The following is a 21,227-nucleotide window of genomic DNA, read 5'->3' on the forward strand; positions in this document are numbered from 1 at the left end:
TCAGCATGTCAAATGGGGACTGCTGCAGACCAGCTTCTACTGGAATCAGGCAACCTCTGTCCAGCAAAATATCCAGAGTTCAGTACGTGGGGCTGGTACTGGGACTCCCATGACCAAGACTTGGGAACCTTACTGGACCCATCTTTCAGATGCCAGTAAAGCCTGAGTCATTATTCTCTGCTGCAGCTGCAAAAAGTCATGTAGTGGGTGCTGTGAATGCTGTAAAGCTGGAGCCCGTGGCACCTCAATGTGGATGCAAGAGTGCCTGTACCAACAATGCGGTCAAGACAACAATATTTGATTTATCTGGCTGTGGATATAGGGATATAAACAAAAAACACTTTACACTTAATATAACTTAACCCCCCCAACCCATGGACATACCTAAGTGTTACTCACTAATTGTTTCAATAAAATATGTAAGATGAATACTGTAGATTGTTTGTTTCCACCAGTTTGATGGTAACTCATTCTTACAACTACAAAAGTGTATGTAAAAAAGAAATGGGATAGCAGCCATATTGGTAGCCTATTTACTATGCAAAGTAGAGTGCTATAGATAGATTCAATCATACATCTGAGTATTACAATGTGTTTCTAAAACTCAAAAACCATAAAATGGACACCGAGTTTACTAAAAGCATCAACAGTTATGGTAAAACTCATATTCAGGTAGCCGCCATCTTGGAAATATGCAGATTAGGGGTCCACACACATCTTCATTAGTAAAGATAAGCATTCCAACACCTTTCTAATGGTCAAAAAACATAAGATAGACACCAAGTCTGTATTTCTAGCTCATCTCTTTCAAAAGTTATAGCCAAAATCTTTTTCGGACCGTGGTCATATTGGATTTGGCCGCCATGGTGACCCCGGGGGTCACCAGCTCGGGCACTCTGGCTCAATTGTTAGAGCATGCCCTGGGCTAATTCTGGGCAAATTCTGGTGCTTTTAGACTTGATTTGCATGAACTTAGCCTCAAATGTCCCTAAGTCCCGCAACTATTATGTTTTGCATGGTGTTATAAATCGAGTGATAACACACATTTAGCTACCATTGGTGCAATGCTCTCACATATTTTCTAACTCTAGAGATGTATACCTTGCCAAAAATCAATATGAGCATTATTCCCAACCCTTCTGGCCCATGGACTAATATGTAGATAGATTTATTTTGCAAGATTTTGAGAGTAAATTAGACACCTCTTTCATATGTTTTTGAGTTTTACTATACTAAACCTGTTAAAATCATTAAAACAACCCTCTCAATCAATTCCTCATGCAGAAATCATACAGAAAAGTGGTGTCATTTGTCTCTGTATGACGTCTAGTTCAAAAGTTATGACCCTTATCCATTTTCATCAGACATCGCAATATGCCCGCAAAGATGGCCGCCAAACGGACCCATGGGACACTATTTCAACGGGGTAACAACAAAATTTGTTTATTAGACACCTTGAGGAGTACAAAAATCTATGTTAGAAAAATATATCTTTCGGGTGCGCGGGGACCCCCCGTTCCTACTAGACTAAGTGTCCAATAAATGTTCATGTCATTCTGGCCAATACTTCTGTTATAGCATTTCAGTCTGGAATATGGAATATCTTTCAATAATCTATGATTTAGCTGCTAAATTGTCTTTTTTTTTTTTTTTTTTTTTTTTTTTTTTTACCTTTATTTATACAGGGGGAGTCTCACTGAGAGCAATGCTCTCTTTTTCAGGAGTGCCCTGTTCACATTCACACACACATTCATACAAGCTGACCAGTACAACCACAGTCTGATCTGCTGGCCACTGATCAGCTCCACTGGAGCAGTTGGGGTTAAGGGCCTTGCTCAAGGGCACCTCAGTGGTGGTAATGAGGGAGGGGCAAGCGCTGCCTTCTCACTTTCCCCACCCAGAAAGTGAAATACCGCCATCTGCTCGCTACCCAGGCACTTATGTATGTACTTAACCTAACTAACTATCCGGTGTGCACAACACTGTCAGCCTAAACTCCGGCTGACACCCCAAAAACCTACAATCCGCTACAGAAAAATGTATATTGTTTGTTTATTAACTGGCCCCTCGCCTTCTATCATTTCACGAAAGTGGCAAAGCAAGTTGAGTATCCCTGACCTATAGGGAGGAATTTAGTTTGTCATTGTAAACCCACAGCACAGTAATGATGACATGTTCTTCATAGATCTAGCCTTTTAATTTAGCTCTTAAGCTTTCTCAAAGTACACCAAATTCATGCATTTTACTTTAAAATGTTTTAAAAAATCACGCGGGGGGGCATGCCCCCGCACCCTCCTAGGGGGTCTGCGGTCCCCCACCACAAATTCTCAAAATCCTGTGGGAAACACTGAAGTTTAATAATAAGTTTGTTTTAGAAAGCCCTATTCTCTTTTGTTAAGCATTCACAAAGCAGTCAGATTAGAAGAATGCCACCAGTAGGGATGTTAGTATTGAGTGCTGATGTACCATAATATTGTACTGTGTAAAATACCAAACCATGTGCTCAATCTTCCGACAGGCGCTATCCCCTAATAGCGTTTGCGCCTTAAGGCACGGAAGATAGCACTCCGCCTTGCGCCGTCCGCCAGGTGTTCTGCCGAGTTTTGCTCCCCCGCCCAGCATAAAAAAAAAAACATCCCCACCTCACGGGAGCATACTTGTAATAGGGCATTCACGACTAGTGAATTTTACTAGTCGACTAGTCGTCGCTAAAGGTAGTCGATTAGTCGACTAGTCTTTTTTTTTTATTATTATTATTATTATTATTATTTTTTTTTTTATCTTTAACACATTGACTGCCAGCCGTTTTTTTTTTGCTGTAGGTAGCTTTTGCCAAGCCGTTTTTTTGAGGATTCTGGCTCATTTTACAAGAGCCGAGGATTCTTTTCTGCTTGGAGTTTGTCAACACAAAGTTCACAAAAGTACTAATAGAATGTGTGCTTTCTCTGTCTAAAAGAGTTAGTTTGTAGAGTTAGTAGTTATGTAGATATTAGCCGTTGAGTACAGCATGGTTTTAGCGTGTGAGACAGGAAGCTGAGATAATCGCAGTTTTGTGAAATTCAATCAAACACGCAGAACAGTCACTTTAACCATTTATTTTTGGCATCAGTGAGAGATCAGACATCCAAACAATATAGTTCCGAACGCCCTCTCCTTCAACTCCTCCCTCCGTGGGCGTGTCTAGTGGCTTTCAGCCTGCGTTTGTCACAAGTGAGTGCTCTGCTGCTGGGAGCCTGGCAGCGAGTTTGAGCAGCCTGCCTCCCTGGCAGCGAGTGTGGATACTGTAGGTCTCACTCGTCTCTTGGGTTTGAGAGCCCCGATGAAGCCCCGTGCGACTCTAGGCTTTATGCTGCCCACCATGGACAGTAGCCACACAGTCCATTTCTGGAACCCCCCACCGCAGCAGCGCGAAAGCGTCCCCGCCTACAGTATGAGAATGAGGCTCGTTCGTTTCTGACTGTAAAATCGCCAAGCCATTTCCTTGATTTCCTTCCTTGGAGGAAGCAGCCGCGGGAGGCGGCTGCTTTTGGTTGACTTTATATCTGTCGGGAGAGGACCGTCGCCACCTAGCTGGTCGGTAAAATAGATTATACACATTCAATACTTCCAATATCTCCATAGGAGACGCGGGGGGCATTGATCCACGTAGCACCGTCAAAAAAATATATATATATTTTTTGACGACTCAACTCGTCGGTGGCAGTGAACAGCTGGATTGTGTTTGACGACTCAACTCGTTGTTGGCAATTAACGTGTTAAGAAAGAACATGAGGTATTTACACGACATACATGGACTATCATATCCCATATCCCCCACAAAGAACATCAAAACACAACAAAACAAAACAAGAAAACTGCATAAGATACACAATCCAAGAACAAACAAGACTATTGGACAAACAACCAAACAAAAACAATGCATTCAGCTCCTATCCTGATAAGCCTTAGCGCGAAGTAATTGCGCGCTGCTGACGATAGCATAATGCCATCTATCACCACATTTTAGCGCTGAAACGCCTGCTTTGGCTTGTGGCAGCCAATGCCCAGTACAATTATCACAGGCATGCGCTTGTGTCCGCCCCCAATCTGCATTGCGCACAGCGTTAAACGAGCGTAAACGCTAAATTAGCGCTTTTGGGGAGATAGAGCCCCATGTCTTAGTTTACCCCAGAGACCAGATATTGCTTGATCCACTATATTTAACACACCATTCCATGGACTGGCTTTTATCCAGAATACCTTACAGTACCATGTGAGCACATATTTTTAGCATAGGTGACCCCCTAACCACATGTGACAAATATATACAGAAATGCTGTTGAACAAATAAACCGTTAACAGCCATTCCCCTCTTTAATGCTGGTCTCTAATTAAATATATTTTTTCCTCTTTTATTCTATCAGCAGGCGATCAAGCAGCACAATCCAGCGGCCTACGTGTTGAACAAGACCGTACCCAAGCATTGGCTAGCAGGGCCAATAGCTGCGAACAAGCCAGACAGCCTGCACCCGACCACAGACCTCGTCACTGTACGTTATACTCTGTGTGTGCGTGAGTGTGTTAAATGATGCCAGGCCTAGGGGTAAATAAGCCTCAGCATTTGTTTTAACTTTGCTTGAAATGCCAGATGGGTGAGGCTCACTGCCTTCAACAGAATGTAGATAAACCCAGGTAAGCTGTAAAGTATATTGAATTGCCTTTCAGTTGATTTGCATTTTATTTTCCTGCAATTGTCTCATGTTCTGCCATTCACTGCATTATCATGTGTGGCAAAGCATACGTTCTGCCATTCACTGCATTATCATGTGTGGCAAAGCATACCGTCCGTATGCTGCCTAAAGCCATGCTGTCCATGGCTTTAGTGCAACCCCACTATGACTATGCATGTACGCTGTGGTATACCAATACCCCCAAGTACATCAAAACCCAGTTGCAGACATCTCAAAATAAATTGATAAGAGTTGTGTTGAATTTATCCTCCTGAACTCATGTTGGCCGCTCCCAATCCACAGAACTACAATGGTTGTCAATTGAGAGCAGGGTCGGGCATTTGAAGGTGGGTCTCTTACCCACAGAATAGTGTTTGGTTCCATCCCCAATGACTTAAACTCGTCAGTGATGCTCATAGGTACTCAACTAGATCTAGTGAAACAAATAATGTCCCATGTAGATTTAGGACTGCTTCAGGGAAAAACACCTTTCTGTACAGAATGTAATTTGTTGCCACAAATGTCAAATGTCAAATCTGTTTGTTGATGTAAGTATCCAAGAAGCTCCTTGTTTCTCTTTTCTTATATTGTTTATTCTCGAAAGCACAGATGAATGATTAGTCGACTACGATGCACAATGTCGACTAGTAGGGATGTCACAATATATCGTCCCACAATATATCGCGATATCAAAACGTGGCAATATGTATCGTTGAGATGAAATCTCATACTGTATGCATGCATGCTCGCTCTCCTTTTCATTGCTTTGTTTGAACAGACGAGGGACGTTCGACACGGAGGATGAAAATGGTGAAATTACTCAAATTAGCGTGGAGGATGCCCCTCAACTTACAAATCGATCGCAAAAAAATATTGTTAAAATATCGTATCGTTATCGTGAACCCAATATCGTGTATCGTATCGTATCGTGAACTGAGTGTATCGTGACACCACTATCGACTAGTGGTTGTGATAGTCGACTAGTCTGTGAAACCCCTAGCTTAAAGCCAGTATAAACGGACACCAATAATTATTTGCAAATACTATTTAGTCCAGGCCTGATTGTCTGCAAGTTATCAACCCATTATCAATGTCAAAATATCAGATGTCCCTGTATTAGTAGAGCTGTGAATCTTCACTGGCCTCACGATTTGATTCGATTACGATTCAGAGGGCTACGATTCGATTATAAAACGATTATCGATGCATCTTGAATCGATGCATCACTTTTTTTCCCCAATACATGATTTATTTTTTCTCACTTTCTTTTTTCTCACTGTGTGGCTACTTTTTAAATAAAGTGCATTTGGAATTGCATTGTATTATGATCCATAATTAAAATAAACAAATGCATTTACTTCCATTATATTTTATTAATACAAATGCTGCCCTCTGTTACAAGAGTTAGCCAACAGGTGGCAGTCAGGGTTCCAAGAATGCAGGAAAGCCACAGTAAAAGTGGAGAGTGCAGAAGAAGAAGAGGCACAAGCTTCACTGATGTTAAGCTTTACTCACGTTAAATTGAAATAAAGAAGAAGTCAAAACATATCACCTGACTGGGCATCCATCATATAAACATGCATGGTGCCAGAAGCAGAACCTTGATGATGTGACAGGACACAAAATAACAGGCTGGACACCATTCCACCGGAGCGTTCAACACTTGATAATCAAAAGTGCTAAAGCTAGCTGCTAGCCGACGAACGGCTTGTATCTCCGTAACCGTAACTCGGCGAGACTCGTGCGTGGACTCAGCGTTAGATTCGGGGTGAAAAAAAACATATAGTTCTTTAAAGGCATTGCGATTTGACCTTCCGTTTCCCAGAAAATGTTAATAATGTAATAATCGATTTTTGACATTTGTGAATCAATGCAGAATCGTGCACGTCCGCATCGCGATGCATCTTATAATCGATTATTTTTGACACCCCTATGTATTAGAGCTGTCACTTTCAATTACATATCGAACGTCCCCCCCCTCCCCCACATTCAAAGTTACATTCGAATTTCGATTAAAAAGTGATAGCTCTACCCTGTATGATGTCAGACTGTAAGCAGGATACAGGAGAATACGTTCTTTCCTCCTAAGATATGACTTTCATGTTTGAGCTGTTGACATCCATGTCTGCAGCCGCCCCGCAGCCCTCTCTGTTGACCTTAACTGTGCTGTTCTGTCTTTCAGGTGGCGTCTGCACTGACCACCACCCAGAAGGGCCCCTACACATCCACAACCCTCAGGTCATCCTCCAAGAGCCTGGGGAAAACTGGCAAAGCACTGGAAGCACAGGAGGTCCACAAGAAGAAGCAGGCATGTTGCTGTGCACTAACTGTGCAACCTTCTCATAGATATGAATGTACATTTGGACTGGTGCAGCTCACTGGCTAGAGGGTGACGCGTTAGCCATGTGTTTAGTGGGACCACTCATGCTTAAAATGTAGGCTGTTATTAAGTACTGTAATGTGCTATGGGTGAAAGTGTCCACAAAACTGCATACGATTTGTTATTTTCCACTTTTCTTTTCATCTAGGAGTCGTTGAAGCTCCAGCAGGACATGAGGAAGAAGAAGCAAGAGATGTTGACGACGCACATTGAATGGCAGAAGGTAAGAAGGGCGTGTTGCTGATGTGACAGTCGTGCAGGAATTGTTGAAGGACAAAACTACGATTAACTGTGTCTTTAGTGCGGGACTGCCTGGTTATCAGCAGTGTTGGGGGTAATGCATTACAAAAGTAATATATTACAGGTAATATATTAAACTGCCGCACTTAATATTGTTTGGGCCGCGACTCCTTATATTTTTCTGTATGCGGCCCACAACACCCCTGAGCTACCTGAGTTATCAGGATGTGTTCAAATGTCATCTTATCAAATGTAGCTATTGTTTTGGTGAGAAACTTATAGATGACAATAACAAAACAAAAGGATAACATTTCGATTTTTCGACGGTTTACACTGACTTCAGGACAGTTGAAATTCTTCTTTGGGATGGTTCCGGGACAGCGGTGTCATCCTACGGTTATTTTAGTGAAAGTAACACAAATGTAGTGTAATAGGTACCGAGTTACTCTATGAGTCTACGCAGGTAGTAATATTGTAAAGTAACATTACTTTCAAATGAAAGTAACTAGTAATATGTAATATATGACATTTTGAAATAACTTGCCCAACACTGGTTATCAATAACTCTCATGATCAACTTCCTTCACTTTCCTCTCCTTCCTCCCACCCATGTTCTTTTCACGCTTGCCTTCCTTCTCGTATTGCGCTCATGTCATCTCCACCCCGCTACGTGCTTCCTGTCCTCATGTCATCTCCACCCCGCTACGTGCTTCCTGTCCTCATGTCATCTCCACCCCGCTACGTGCTTCCTGTCCTCATGTCATCTCCACCCCGCTACGTGCTTCCTGTCCTCATGTCATCTCCACCCCGCTACGTGCTTCCTGTCCTCATGTCATCTCCACCCCGCTACGTGCTTCCTGTCCTCATGTCATCTCCACCCCGCTACGTGCTTCCTGTCCTCATGTCATCTCCACCCCGCTACGTGCTTCCTGTCCTCATGTCATCTCCACTCCGCTACGTGCTTCCTGTCCTCATGTCATCTCCACCCCGCTACGTGCTTCCTGTCCTCATGTCATCTCCACCCCGCTACGTGCTTCCTGTCCTCATGTCATCTCCACCCCGCTACGTGCTTCCTGTCCTCATGTCATCTCCACCCCGCTACGTGCTTCCTGTCCTCATGTCATCTCCACCCCGCTACGTGCTTCCTGTCCTCATGTCATCTCCACCCCGCTACGTGCTTCCTGTCCTCATGTCATCTCCACCCCGCTACGTGCTTCCTGTCCTCATGTCATCTCCACCCCGCTACGTGCTTCCTGTCCTCATGTCATCTCCACTCCGCTACGTGCTTCCTGTCCTCATGTCATCTCCACCCCGCTACGTGCTTCCTGTCCTCTCCTCTCTACCTCTCTTCCATACTCTGGCTCCTTCTCTGTCCCTCCCCTCCAGGCGTTGATAAACCGCGTGGAGAAGAACCGAGGGATGAAGCCTGAGGAGAGAGCCAACATCATGAAGACGCTGAAGGAGCTGACGGAGAAGATCTCCCAGCTGCAGAACGAAATGAACCCTGCCTCGCAGGCCTCCAGCGCCAACCCCAACCTCAACCAACCCAAGACCAAGACTGATGTAAGTCTGCTCCCTCGCCCACCCTGCTCTTATGACATCACTGATGCTGTCACAACTTCGCAAATCGCAACACTGATGACATCACAATTGCTCTTATGAGATCGTCACAATGCACAATTGCTCAAGTGACATCACTGATGACATCACTTCCAGTTGAGTGACATCACTTCTGGGACAGGGACAAAAATCGCAGAGCCCACACGCTCCCTTTTAGTTATGAGGGTAAATAAGAAATCTATTCACCTTGTTATGTACAAACTAGGGGTGTCACGGTACACAAAAGTCATGGTTCGGTACGTACCTCGGTTTCGGGGTCACGGTTCGGTACGAATACGGTACAACGGAGAAAAAAGCAACAAATCCCAAAAACTGTTTTTTCCCTTTGAATTTTTCGGAATTCTGTGTTTTGCTTTTTACGCTCATTTTACCATCACAAATAAGTGGGAATGAATAAATGTCCACAATTTAATAAGATCTAGGCAATCCACACAACGTTTTTACTCTAGAGCAGTGATTTTCAAAGTGTTGGGTGCGCCTCCCTCTCAGATGCCTGTATTCCAGCTGTTTGACAGGGCAAAGGCATTTCCCCCCACTTTAAATCTTTATTGTACACAAGTTTGTAAACAGAGTGCATGTGGAGGAGCCTGTCTGTCCTCTGTGGAGGACAGACAGCGGGGTGGGTTTCACTTTCCCAAGTAAGTACGCTAACGTTATTGGATGCAAGCTTTGTTTACCATAATGATTACGTTCGGTCATCATAATGGATTATTGGAACATGACAAGGAGTCATCCCCTCTTCCTCACCGCATCTTGTTTGTCATCTCACGCGATGTAAGTTGCTTGTTTACAAGTTAACAGCTTTGTCAGTGTTATGTAATGTTTAGCCGCGATGCACAACGGACTAAAGGAAAGTCCTTTATAGTTGCGCGTCGCAACTATAGTTAACAGAATTTGCAAAACAGCTAAAAGTCATTAGGATACTGCTCTGCACTCACTTTTTTGACGACGGTAGGTTAAACGGGGAGCAGCTGGACACTTAATTATTGTTGTGGTTTTGTGAAGTAGCATGGAAGCTACGGCTTGTAAACATGCTGGAGCGACCCCCGGTAATGTTTCCTCTCCACAAAACATTCCATTCAGTGAACGCGGATTTCTATTGCCCTTGTGTTGTGCGTCTTCTCCTGTGACGTTTTTATGGTGTCCAAACAGCGTTTAGGTGCTTATACCACCACCTTCTGGAATTGACGTATTCGTCGTGACGCTTCACATACCGAACCATGACGCCCATACCGTGAATTCACTAGAGCTGTGCATCTTCACTGATCTCACGATTCGATACGATTCGATTATACAAGTCTACAATTCGATTCGATTCGATTATACGATGCATCTCCGATCCATCTCGATGCATCGCGATGCATCTTAAATCGATGCATCACTTTTTCCGCAATACATGATTTATTTTTTCTCACTTTCTTTTTTCTCACTGTGTGGCTACTTTTAAAATAAAAGTGCATTTGGAATTGCATTGTATTATGATCCATAATTAAAATAAACAACTGCATGTACTTACATTCTATTTGATTTGATTATTAAAAAAAAAAAATTAAATACCGGTAATCGATATTTGATATTTGTTAATCGATTCAGAATCGTCCTATTAAAGCAGCTACGAGCAACTTTTTCGATTGTTATTAAACAGTATAAATTTAATATCAATGCATCACATCTTACCTCTAATAGTCGACGAAACCAACGCAGAGTAGTCTCGCTTGAACCCCGAGTGAATCGGCCAGTGTTAGTCTGTCTGTAGCCAGGGCAGATCAGGAAGTGAAATGAAAAGGTTTGCAGCAGCCACTTCGGCCATAACCACAAAATAACTTCCAAAAAACCTGTTAGAATATAACGAGAGATGTTCCCGAGAGTATGCGTGGCGTTCACAATGTTTATGCTATGTTGCTAGGCAGCGCGAACGGGGTAGGCAGGCAGCTGCGTTTCACTTCCGGGTTAGCCGGGCCGGCGGTAACGAGAGAGAGAGAGAGCCCCCTGTTGACGCGAGTTTAGACAGACACAGACTTAATAATCACCTAAGGGAGCAATCTCCGATACACACGGCTTTGGTCTCAGCTACTATTATAGGTAAAATGTGATGCATCAATATTGTAATTATACTGTTTAATAACAATCGAAAAAGTTGCTCGTAGCTGCTTTAAGCATCGCGATGCATCTCTGAATCGATTATTTTCGGCAGCTCTAGAATTCACGGGACGAATACACGCACCGCAACACCCCTAGTACAAACCCAGGCTCACAACTGCAAGTTGATATTATCGATTCTTTTTCATTTTTTGAAGTAACTGAGAAATACTAAGGTTTCATTTGTACAAATTTTGCATGAATAAATGTTACCTTTTGTCGTAGGTGTGTACTGTGTTTACATTATTGCAATCAGTTGATAAAACATTTTAAAATATAGAAACTACATCATCTTATACACTTTATTCTGCTTTCATGCCATCATTTGCTACAACGCCTTTCTTAGCACACATCAGACTGGAATAGATCCTGAAATCCCCCTATGTACTGAATCGAGAATCGATTTTGAATCTGGAATCGTTTTCTTATATTTATTTTATTTAAAAAATATATATAGAACAAAATACAAACAAGACAAACAGGCTCAGACACAGGAAAAGAAAGGGGGGGAAAATACATACATCAAGATTCAACATTACAACATGGTGCTACTAGCCGCATAAGGTGCTTATGTGTTTGCAAGAAATCATGTGCATGGGATCCCACACAAGATCCACGAGATACCAGCCAGGCGAGTAATCCGCCACCCCCAACCTCAGTCACCTGCCATTCTTAACCTCATGAAAGTAGGCCAAAAACAGGTCCCAGATCGTTGAGAACCTCCTAAGCGAGTTGGTTCTCAGGGACCTGAGTCTCTATCTGTACCACAGAGATAATGTCCATCAGCCACACCTGAAAAGAAGGTAAAGAGGAGGACTTCCATTCCTTCAGAATGAGTATTTTGGCGACAGTTGTCCCCAGTGTCAGAGATTGTTGCACAGCTGTAGGGAAGTTCAGTGAGGACTCTGAGCAGCCGAAGATGGCGAGTTCTGACTCCGGCTGAAGGGTTATTGTGTAGGCCTTAAAAGTACCAGTCAAATATTTTGTCCCGGAATCCCGTTAATGAAGGGCAGAAGGCGTGAGATAGTGTGCCCTCGGACGAATCTGGAATTGTTTTGAATCGAAAATCGATTTTGAATTGAATTGTGACCGCAGGAATCGGAATCAAATGGAACCGCGAGATATCCAAAGGTTCACACCCATAGAATGTATTGTAATGTAGGGGTGTGTGTAACCATTTGTTTCTGTCAATAGGCCCAGAAGGAGCTTTTAGATGCAGAGTTGGATTTCCACAAGAAGATGAGCTCTGGAGAAGACACCACTGACCTCAGGAGAAAACTGGGACAACTGCAGGTGGAAGTAGGATTCACACTCTCTCTCTCTCTCACTCACACACAGACCATCGACATGAAGAGACAGAAAAGAGTTCAAAGACACGCACACTAACAAAGAGATAGTATCAACAGCGATCATATTGCTGTCGTCAGCATTTCTCTTGGAAGTTCAGTTTGAGGGGGTGATATATTTCTCTTGGAAGTTGAGTTTGAGGGGGAGGTAACCAGGAAATGATGACACATCGGCAGATAAACCAGTAATCTGTAGTTGTGCTCTTTTAATATACCGTATATCAGTTCCAGAAATCCCCTGTCAGTGAAGCTCCCTCCTACCCAGGCTGGGACCACTGGAGAAGATTAATTATTATTATTAGTACCGGTAGTATTACCGTATTATTATTATTATTATTATTATTATTATTATGTATTAGTTTATTTGTAAGCCAAACATTGGCAATTGCAGACGCAATGTCTGATGTACTGTATCTTAGCCTAAGATAATTTCCAACACCAGTCCCTTGATGGGCAATGACAGGTCAAGCAGCCATTAAAATGACAAGTTACATTTTAAAATCAGTCCATGTTTATTGTTTATTGTTTATTGTTTATTGTGGATCCCCATTAGTCTGCACCAAGGTGAGACTACTCTTCCTGGGGTCCAAACACATAACATAAAAACGAAAACATAATACAGTAACATTGCTGATAATTGTAACAACAAAGACAAAAAGAGAGTGAATCACTATTACAAATCAAACATTTTTAGAAGTTCATGAATTAGTACAGTGTAGTGTTATATAATATAACATAGCATATTGCAGTACAATATAATTCAACATATGTGTACAATAATTAATAACCCAAAGTTATCACATTATTCATCACTGCATGTTTTAACTTTTTCTTAAACAAAAATTTGTTACTTGCCACCGTTATATTACTAGGTAGATTATTCCAATACGCATGTAGTAATAGAACAAGAGCAGCAACCATCCATGACATCACACAAACAAACATGCAAACAGACAAATGTAACAAGGCACAAGGAGCACAAGACAAATACAACAAAACAAATCACAAACAGCAAAAGGTTGAGTTAGTAACACAGAGATACTTCAGTTTAGGCTGACATACACACACACCCTTGACCTTGACGAGAGAGACAGATGGTACAAACTCAATTCTCAGTTGTTCAATGCATTGTCACATTATAGTTTTAGCCTTCTTGTTTTAGCACATACCTGCAAACTATTCTCCTTTAGGTGTCACTTTTTTTTTATTATCTTAAGATAGGGCACTTAAAGCTGCATTCAGCGATGTATTTGTGTTAAAATAAGTGTGTGTGTGTGTGTGTGTGTGTTTCAAGTCAGTTTTATTTATATGGCCCTTCGTCACAGAAGCATGTCTAAGGACTTTACAAAGAATGAGCCTGCCTAGATCTAACTACTGTAATCAACAATCAATTGCAATCAAAATCATGCAATCCAGCATACTGCTGTTGGGGCGTCTGGGTAGTGTAGAGGTAAAAGCAGTTGCCTACCAGCACGGAGCCCCGGATTGGAAGAGTTCTCCGCCAGACAGCTGGCCACTCCAAGACTAGTCGAAGGATAACACCAGCATTATAATAACAAACAAACAAATGTTTTGATTTTAAACTGATCAGTCCCTAAATCCGTCCTCTTCCAGGCAACACGGCTGGGTCTGATCCGCGCTCCGGCGGGTCGAGGTCGGGGCCGGGGGAAGCTAGCCCTGGACCCCGGAGCAATTCACATGGGCCGGGGCAGGGGCCGGAGCCGCGGTGGGGCCATGAACCGCATGGTGGTGGACCACAGAACCCGAGCCCTGGCCATCCTGGGCCTCACTCAGGAGGAGAAAGAGGAGCTGATGCCACACTTTGTGGTGAGAGCAGGACAGTATGGAGGACTGCAATAGGAGTTTTGTGATATCCACCATTTGAATAGGAAAAATCCTTTCCTATATTCCATATATATTATATATATATACACCCATATTTAGAGGTATTGATTGAAGTTTTAATATCCCATTGATTAATCTCCTGGGTCACTTATTTGTTGATGTATAACTAACTTTCCCCTAAGCTAAAAATCCAGGAAACATGGAATCAATTGCATAGATCGAGCCTATTAATTGTTGGAACATTACTCATTAAAAAGACTGTTTACATGTGAGAATTAAATCAGAGTACATACTGATTCTTTCTTTTATTTTGTCTCAGAAATTCGGTGAGATCGAGGATCTCCGTGACCAAGACGCCACCAGCGTCGTCATGACCTTTAAGACACGAAGCGAAGCAGAGAATGTAAGTCACATAAACTCAGTCTCTGCCTCTCTGTTGCTCCATCTAATCACATGAACGAAGTGCAATTCTGAATTGTAGGCTAATTGTTTTTCTCCCCTTTTGTTTTCTAGGCAGCAAACCAGGGGGCAAAGTTCAAAGGTCGCGTGTTGCAAATATCTTGGTACAAACCCAAGACTCTCTCTGTTGCATCTGAGCCAGAGGAAGAAGAAGCTAAGGAGGAGGATAATACGGTATGAAGCATCACACACACATTTGGATTAGATTTTGGTGGTCACTGTGACCTCACGACTGTCCGTTCCATGCTCATTAGTGATTATGTCATCAGTGATGTCATATATAGGCATTGTGACATCACTGATGATGTCATCGGTGACACACAGACGCGCACACACACGAGAGCGAGACTAAGGGAGAGGCAGAGAGAGGGGGAAGAGAGACTGAGGGAAAACGAGAGAGAGGAGAGGGAGAGAGAGAGACTGAGGGAGAGAGAGAGGGAGACATTGCGCGCACAGATAGGGCAGGCGAGGCTACGCAACAGCGAGGGCCAGCTCGGTGAGCTGCAGGGTTTGTGGGCCCGCGCAGGGGGCGAGCCTAGGAATCGAGTGCTCAAGATGCCTAGTTTGCCAAAAATACACATTCCAACAGCCCCAGAAACACTCACATGTACATGTTTTGACTCGTGTACTCACCACGCCATGAAATAATAATCCAAAGTTATGGGAAACGGTAATTTTCAAAGTAAATCCTTAGCCAGAACTAATGTGGCAGAACCAAAGTTACTTCCGCATTTGCCTGAGGCGCATCCGCTGTGTGCAGTCATCAGTAGCACAGCCCAGAACAGCAGCCTAGAACAACAGCACAGCAGCACAGCCCAGAGCAACAGCCCAAAACAACAGCACAGAACAGCAGCCCAGCCCAGAGCAGAGCTGCAACAGTTATTCTGAGGGGAGTAATTTTCCCCCGCTGTACTGTACTGTTTTGCTTATGGTCTTTGCTGCCCTCAATGATTAGCTTTTAATGATAATATTGGTTAAAGATAATGTGATCTCTTTTCCTTGCATCCCTCCAGGTAAGACGTGCGAGTGCACTGTGTGCTGCCACACACCGCTTCTTAATTAATTAATTAGGTTTGGGTTTGAATTTACAGGCCTGTTAAGAACTATAATATATAGCCAACATTTAAACAGCAATAAAACACAAAAAACAATGCTATGATCCAATCAAGTTGTAGCCTATCGACATCATCACAATATTAGGCTATTTTATATAAGGAATTTATTTAATTGCCATATTTCCAACCGGCCACTTTAGCCGGTGACCTTTTAAACTGCTGGCCCACAGCACGTGATACCAGCCAAAAGCCGGCTATTGCCGGCTAACGGAATCCCTGGTGGTACTTGGAGCTGCGATACTTTGAGCTACATCGAGATGCTTCGTGGAATCGAATTGAATCGTTGACAGATTAATCATAATTGAATTTAATCGAATCGTGAGGCCAGTGAAGATTCGCCGCTCTAGACAATACGACTCTTATTTGTCGTAAATCCCCTAGTTTTGTGAAGCAAACGATGTGATACAAAAAACCAAGACACTAAAAGCGGTATGTTGGCTGGTCAGGGAACTACAAAAATAGAAACATATTTGTTTCTCTCTTTCAAACAGAAGGAAGTCAGTTCTTATTTGCCTGCTGGTGAGGAGGAAGAGGAGGAGGAAGATGATGACGAAGACGATGAGTACGAGAGCCGATCTTGGAGACGATGAAGGCAATGTGAACCGTCTCAACCCGCTCTCAAGGAAAGACCATTGGTTATTTTTTCCAGATTATAGTCAATACAATGGAACTCACTTTTTTTCCCCTTTCCAGTATTTTGAGACTAAATAATTTTAGACTCTAATCAAAGTAAAAACAATGTATTTGACTTTAGTTGTTTGTATAAAGAAGACTGGAGGAGCAGACACTTTTTGTATCCCCTTGACTTAACAAAAAATAATTCAAACATCTCACTTTTGCTGAGAAAGATACTGTTAAGTTCTTATAAATAGAAAATCTATGTCTGTAAGTTTCAGTGTGGTTACCAGATGATTAATATCAGTAATGCACAACATTTGTGTGTACTGTGAATAGGTATTTTTATACATATTTAAGCTATCTCTTTTCTCACCACTTTTGAAAAGTCTTGTCCTCGGTTCAGAGACAGCCACTCCACCACCGGTAGAAAGTCTCACTATATTGGCACAGTAGTACGGTATGGTTTTCCATTTCATTTTGCTCACAGTTCAGTTTGGTATGGTACACCCCAAAGTGCTAAAGCATCCAAAATGTGATGGTGGTCCACTTTCAAAAGGGGGTGTGAGTATGGTTGCATGCTGCAGTCCTACACTAACGGCACCAAAGCACTATACCCTAGTAGAGCCAGTGCAGGTACAGAACAATACCGGTGCAAATGGAAAAACGCTAACAATGTTTACAAATGGCATCAGCAGCAACTATTGCAGCAATGTCCATGCGAATGAGATACAGCCTAACTGTCTTGTTGTGTAGTGAAATATTCTAATTTTCCCCACTCTTATTTTGCTGCTGCCTCAGTATCTGGTGCCACTCTGTAAATATAGCCTGAACACCCAGGAGGGTGTGTCCCATTTTCTAAAGAGTGCAACATTTTTCGCTTGTTTTATTCCTCCGGTGTCTCCTGGTCATCCAGGAGATGACCGACAGGACAAGGATCAGATCGCCCATTTGAAAAATGTCTTGAGATCCATAGACAGGTGTTTGAATGTAATACTGAACAGTTGATTTTAATATATTATTTTTTTTGCCTTACATAATCAGCAGATGGCTGATTTCTTTTTACGAGATTTGTGATTTACTTTTGTAAATTTTGTAAATGTTTGAAAGATAAATTACTGTAGATATTTTTGTTTTTGTTTTTCATTTTTAGGCGTTTTGAATGAATTCTGAATTTGTGTCTGGTAGAAGAGGTCAAGCAAGAGTGCTTAGTGTCTCTGCTTATTCGCAAGAAGTTTGCATTAGTGCTAAAGCAGTCTGTGTTGTTACTTGACTGTAAGTAGCACATTTCATCTTTCAAGCAGAATTCAGAGCCCCTCTGAGCACATGCCTGCATCTGAAAAGGGAGAGACTGTGCTTTAAAGCCACTCTGGAAGCTTTTCAGAATGTGCTTATTTGATGACAAAAGGGGTATATTTTGTGTTTTGTCTTTACATATACTGTAATTAAGAATCCTCTGGGTGGGAGGAATGATATTCATGGAAGTTGAGATGGCAGTACATTTGCGGCAAGTCATTTATTTATTTTTTGTTTTGGGCGACAATACCAAAAATGTGCTGCTCTGGAACAGATAAGTATGTTTACATGCAGCCTAATAATTTGTTGTTTGAACCGGTTTTAGTTATTCCAGGCCAACTGAGCTGACCATATCCACTAACTAGTCAGAGTGCAACAGCAAAACGGTGGCTGTATATTAACTGCCAATTCACTGCAACAGTCTCGTAACTTTCCCCAAAAATGTGTAGATTGATTTGCAGATTTATGCCTGCATGTAAATATAGCCAGTAGCTTTGACCTGAGGAATGTACAGCTAAATTGTACAGATGTCTGTTTCCAAGGGCACTACAGCTGCAAAAGTACTAGCCTGGTAAACCAGCCCGTCACGTGAACTCACATTTCATTTGGTTCTGCGTGACGGTCTGGCCCCAAAGCCAGTGGGGGGGTTTAGCAGAAGCGGAAGAGCCAATCAGCGACTGTGCTGTGATTGACAGCGCAAGTTGGCCAATCAGGAACGCCACTAGCACTGCACTAACAAAACAATAATGGCCGCCTCCTTGCCTGATCGTCTCGAGGAGCGTTGTCAGCGTTTGTCTAGTTTAAACAGCCATAAAGTGCAGTTATTGCAGAAATAGACTCAATAACAACAATTAAACAAGTACAGGAGTATCACCGCAACTGCTGAGTTTCTCGGCGGAAAATATGTTTTTGCCCCCCGACGCTGATTGGCTGAAGGAGTTGTCTGTCAAGGCAACTACGCCCGCCCATGCTCCCGCCCCTGCTAAAGACTGGGTGAAGAGTTGGGGCCAGACAGTCACGCAGAACCAAATGAAATGTGAGTTCACGTGACGGGCTGGTTTACCAGGCTACAAAAGTACTGCCACAGTACAGACAGTACCACAGTACTGCCACAGTACAGACAGTACCACAGTGGTTGTGTTGGACTGTCTGTTTGCACCAGTAAGAGTCCAACAAGATGACAAATGGAAGCTGAGAATCCACAGATTGCAATGGTATTTGTTTATTTGATACTTAACATACACTGGTACTACCGGATCTGAGAGGGTGTAGAACTTTCTGAGAATATACACATTATGAAATGTAATACATTTTAGCTTTGCGATTTCCTCCCACCTGAACGCTGCTGGTTGCCCTTCTGTTTGGGTTGCATATCTCTCAGAACCGTGGACTGTCTTATAACTCAAATTTTGCTTTCTAGTCAACTCGGAGGTCGAGATTCTCCGACCTCCTCCTAGAAAAATTACACTGGAATGTCACTCAAATTCGGAGTTCCTACTTGTAAACTGGGGCGGGGCGGGGGTTCTGACTTCACGGACAGACATCAGTTGTCTGACGTCACCCAACAAAACAACTGCATTTTGCACCTGGAACGAACTGGGAAATTCTGAACTCCAAGTTGTCTGGAACGCAGAAAAAGGCCCGCTGCCAGTGACCTCATTAGCCCCATGCACATTTCAAAACTTTGAAAACAGAAAGTGAGTCAAGTGAGTGAACAGCAAGTCAATCTGGGCAGGATGGACAGCTGAACCTTTTCCCTGTTGCATGAATCACTTATTACTCGCACTTTGGTAACAAATGGATGGTAACTAAATAGATAAATTATTATTTGTGAGGTTACTGGCAGAGAGTGTTTTAAGGACAAATCTATAGGCTACTGGCAGGTTTCTTGCTTCTATAAGTGAAGATTCAGAGAAAGTCTCTTCCCCATGTTTTGTACTATCTCCTGTGTGCTACTATGACACAATAGTGTAAAAAATGTAAAACATTTATTGGATAATAGTTTTGGATTTGTTACTGTTTATATTTGCAGGATGTGGATGTATTTTCTTGATTTATTGTATAAATCGATTTCTAATTTACTAGCATGTTTGCTTTTGCCAATAAAGATGGAGGAATGGGGTGCATAGAAGATAAAGGGGGAGGAAAATCATTCAAATACAATTTGAATTGGATATTTAAAAAAAGGAAAAGAAAGAAAAAAAATTGAGTTAAAGGGGGAAAAGAAAAACAAATGACCCCCCCCCCCCCAAAAAAAAAACCTAACATTGTTGAGGAAAGAAACCATTCCAAAAAATATTAACTTACACCTCTGTGTGGTCTCTTTTATTCATTTTGCTTGCTGTTATCTGGTTCCAAAAGTGGGGTTGCGAACCTCCAGGGGGTGCATGATGGGTTTCCAGAGGGTTGTTTCACCCTCTATAGACGTATAAATCTTATTTACGGTCAGCTGTCGTATTAGCACTGCAACAGGAAGTAAGCTAAGTGTCAATTTAGAATGTTGATGTTAAGTTAAAACCGTCTATAAATGCAAAATCCAAAGTCACCTAGAGATAGTTATGTGTAAGGCATAATTTAAATCTAGTTTTGGGCTGTTACTGGGACAAAGTGTTATCAAATGGATTCTAATGTTTATCTACTGTAGTTAAGGGGTCAGCAACCTTTACTATCAAAAGAGCCATTTGTGGCCAAAATAAAGACAGGACATGGCACAAACCAACAAACATGACAATACAGGACAATGCAGACAGTACAAGACAGGCAGGTTTCTGGTTAAAAGATTAAGAAGTAAGCTGATTAAAAGGTAGATTTAAAAGTTACCAACATTTTCACATGTGAAATGTGTGAAATCCATGTAAATTCCCATGTGATTACATGTGAAACCCATGCAAATGTTTTCAGCATGTGCTCCACATGTGGAAAACATCATGTTGCTATACAACATGTGGCAAAACATGTTATCACATTTGATAACACCTGTAGTCCTGCAGGCAGGGCAGACATATCTCTGCAACCGTAGCTCGTAGAGACTCACGGATGGCGGCATTGGATTCGGGGTGAAAAAAACCCATATAGTCCTTAAAAGGCATCGCGAGTGGACCTTCCTTTTCCAAGAAAATGTCAACTTTTCTCTGATTGGATAGTTTGAGGTCGGCGTCAATTTTGATCCAATCAGAGAAAAGTCTGTTGACCCAGCCATAGTGTGCGAGGCTGGACGGAAGGGCGGCTTTCATGGAACCAATACATCCGACTGTATTCATCTGCAACAGCAAGGGATTTGAACCTTAATAAACACCCTTGAAACGTTCCTCTGGTCTTCACTCTGACCGGTGTCCCACTTGCTGAGGCTAAAAGAGTCAACCACATTTATTAGTTTTGTTCAATGAGAATTATAGAGATGGTGATTCTATGCATTTTAAAACATATTTGGTATCTTATTTTTTTTTAATAAACTAATTAAGCT

The 21,227-nt window shown here is 42.4% G+C and overlaps 1 protein-coding gene across 2 annotated transcripts in view; it reads left to right on the top strand.

Annotated features, from left to right (window-relative positions):
- The window catches only part of rbm27 (RNA binding motif protein 27), an 84,734-nt gene extending 64,710 nt beyond the window's left edge, over positions 1-20,024 (top strand). Inside the window, exons 12-20 of one of the 2 annotated variants that reach the window (XM_083637577.1) lie at positions 4,404-4,529; positions 6,892-7,017; positions 7,238-7,312; positions 8,716-8,892; positions 12,283-12,387; positions 14,049-14,261; positions 14,599-14,682; positions 14,793-14,912; positions 16,345-20,024. In XM_083637577.1, coding sequence (XP_083493703.1) covers positions 4,404-4,529; positions 6,892-7,017; positions 7,238-7,312; positions 8,716-8,892; positions 12,283-12,387; positions 14,049-14,261; positions 14,599-14,682; positions 14,793-14,912; positions 16,345-16,443 — 1,125 coding nt within the window. In that variant the 3' untranslated portion in view covers positions 16,444-20,024. The remainder of the gene's footprint in view (positions 1-4,403; positions 4,530-6,891; positions 7,018-7,237; positions 7,313-8,715; positions 8,893-12,282; positions 12,388-14,048; positions 14,262-14,598; positions 14,683-14,792; positions 14,913-16,344) is intronic. The other variant, XM_083637578.1, reaches the window with a different exon arrangement.
- Positions 20,025-21,227: the final 1,203 nt, after the last annotated feature.

This window comes from Poromitra crassiceps, assembly GCF_964638095.1.
Source record: "Poromitra crassiceps genome assembly, chromosome: 1".
NCBI classification, from domain to species: Eukaryota; Metazoa; Chordata; class Actinopteri; order Beryciformes; family Melamphaidae; genus Poromitra; species Poromitra crassiceps.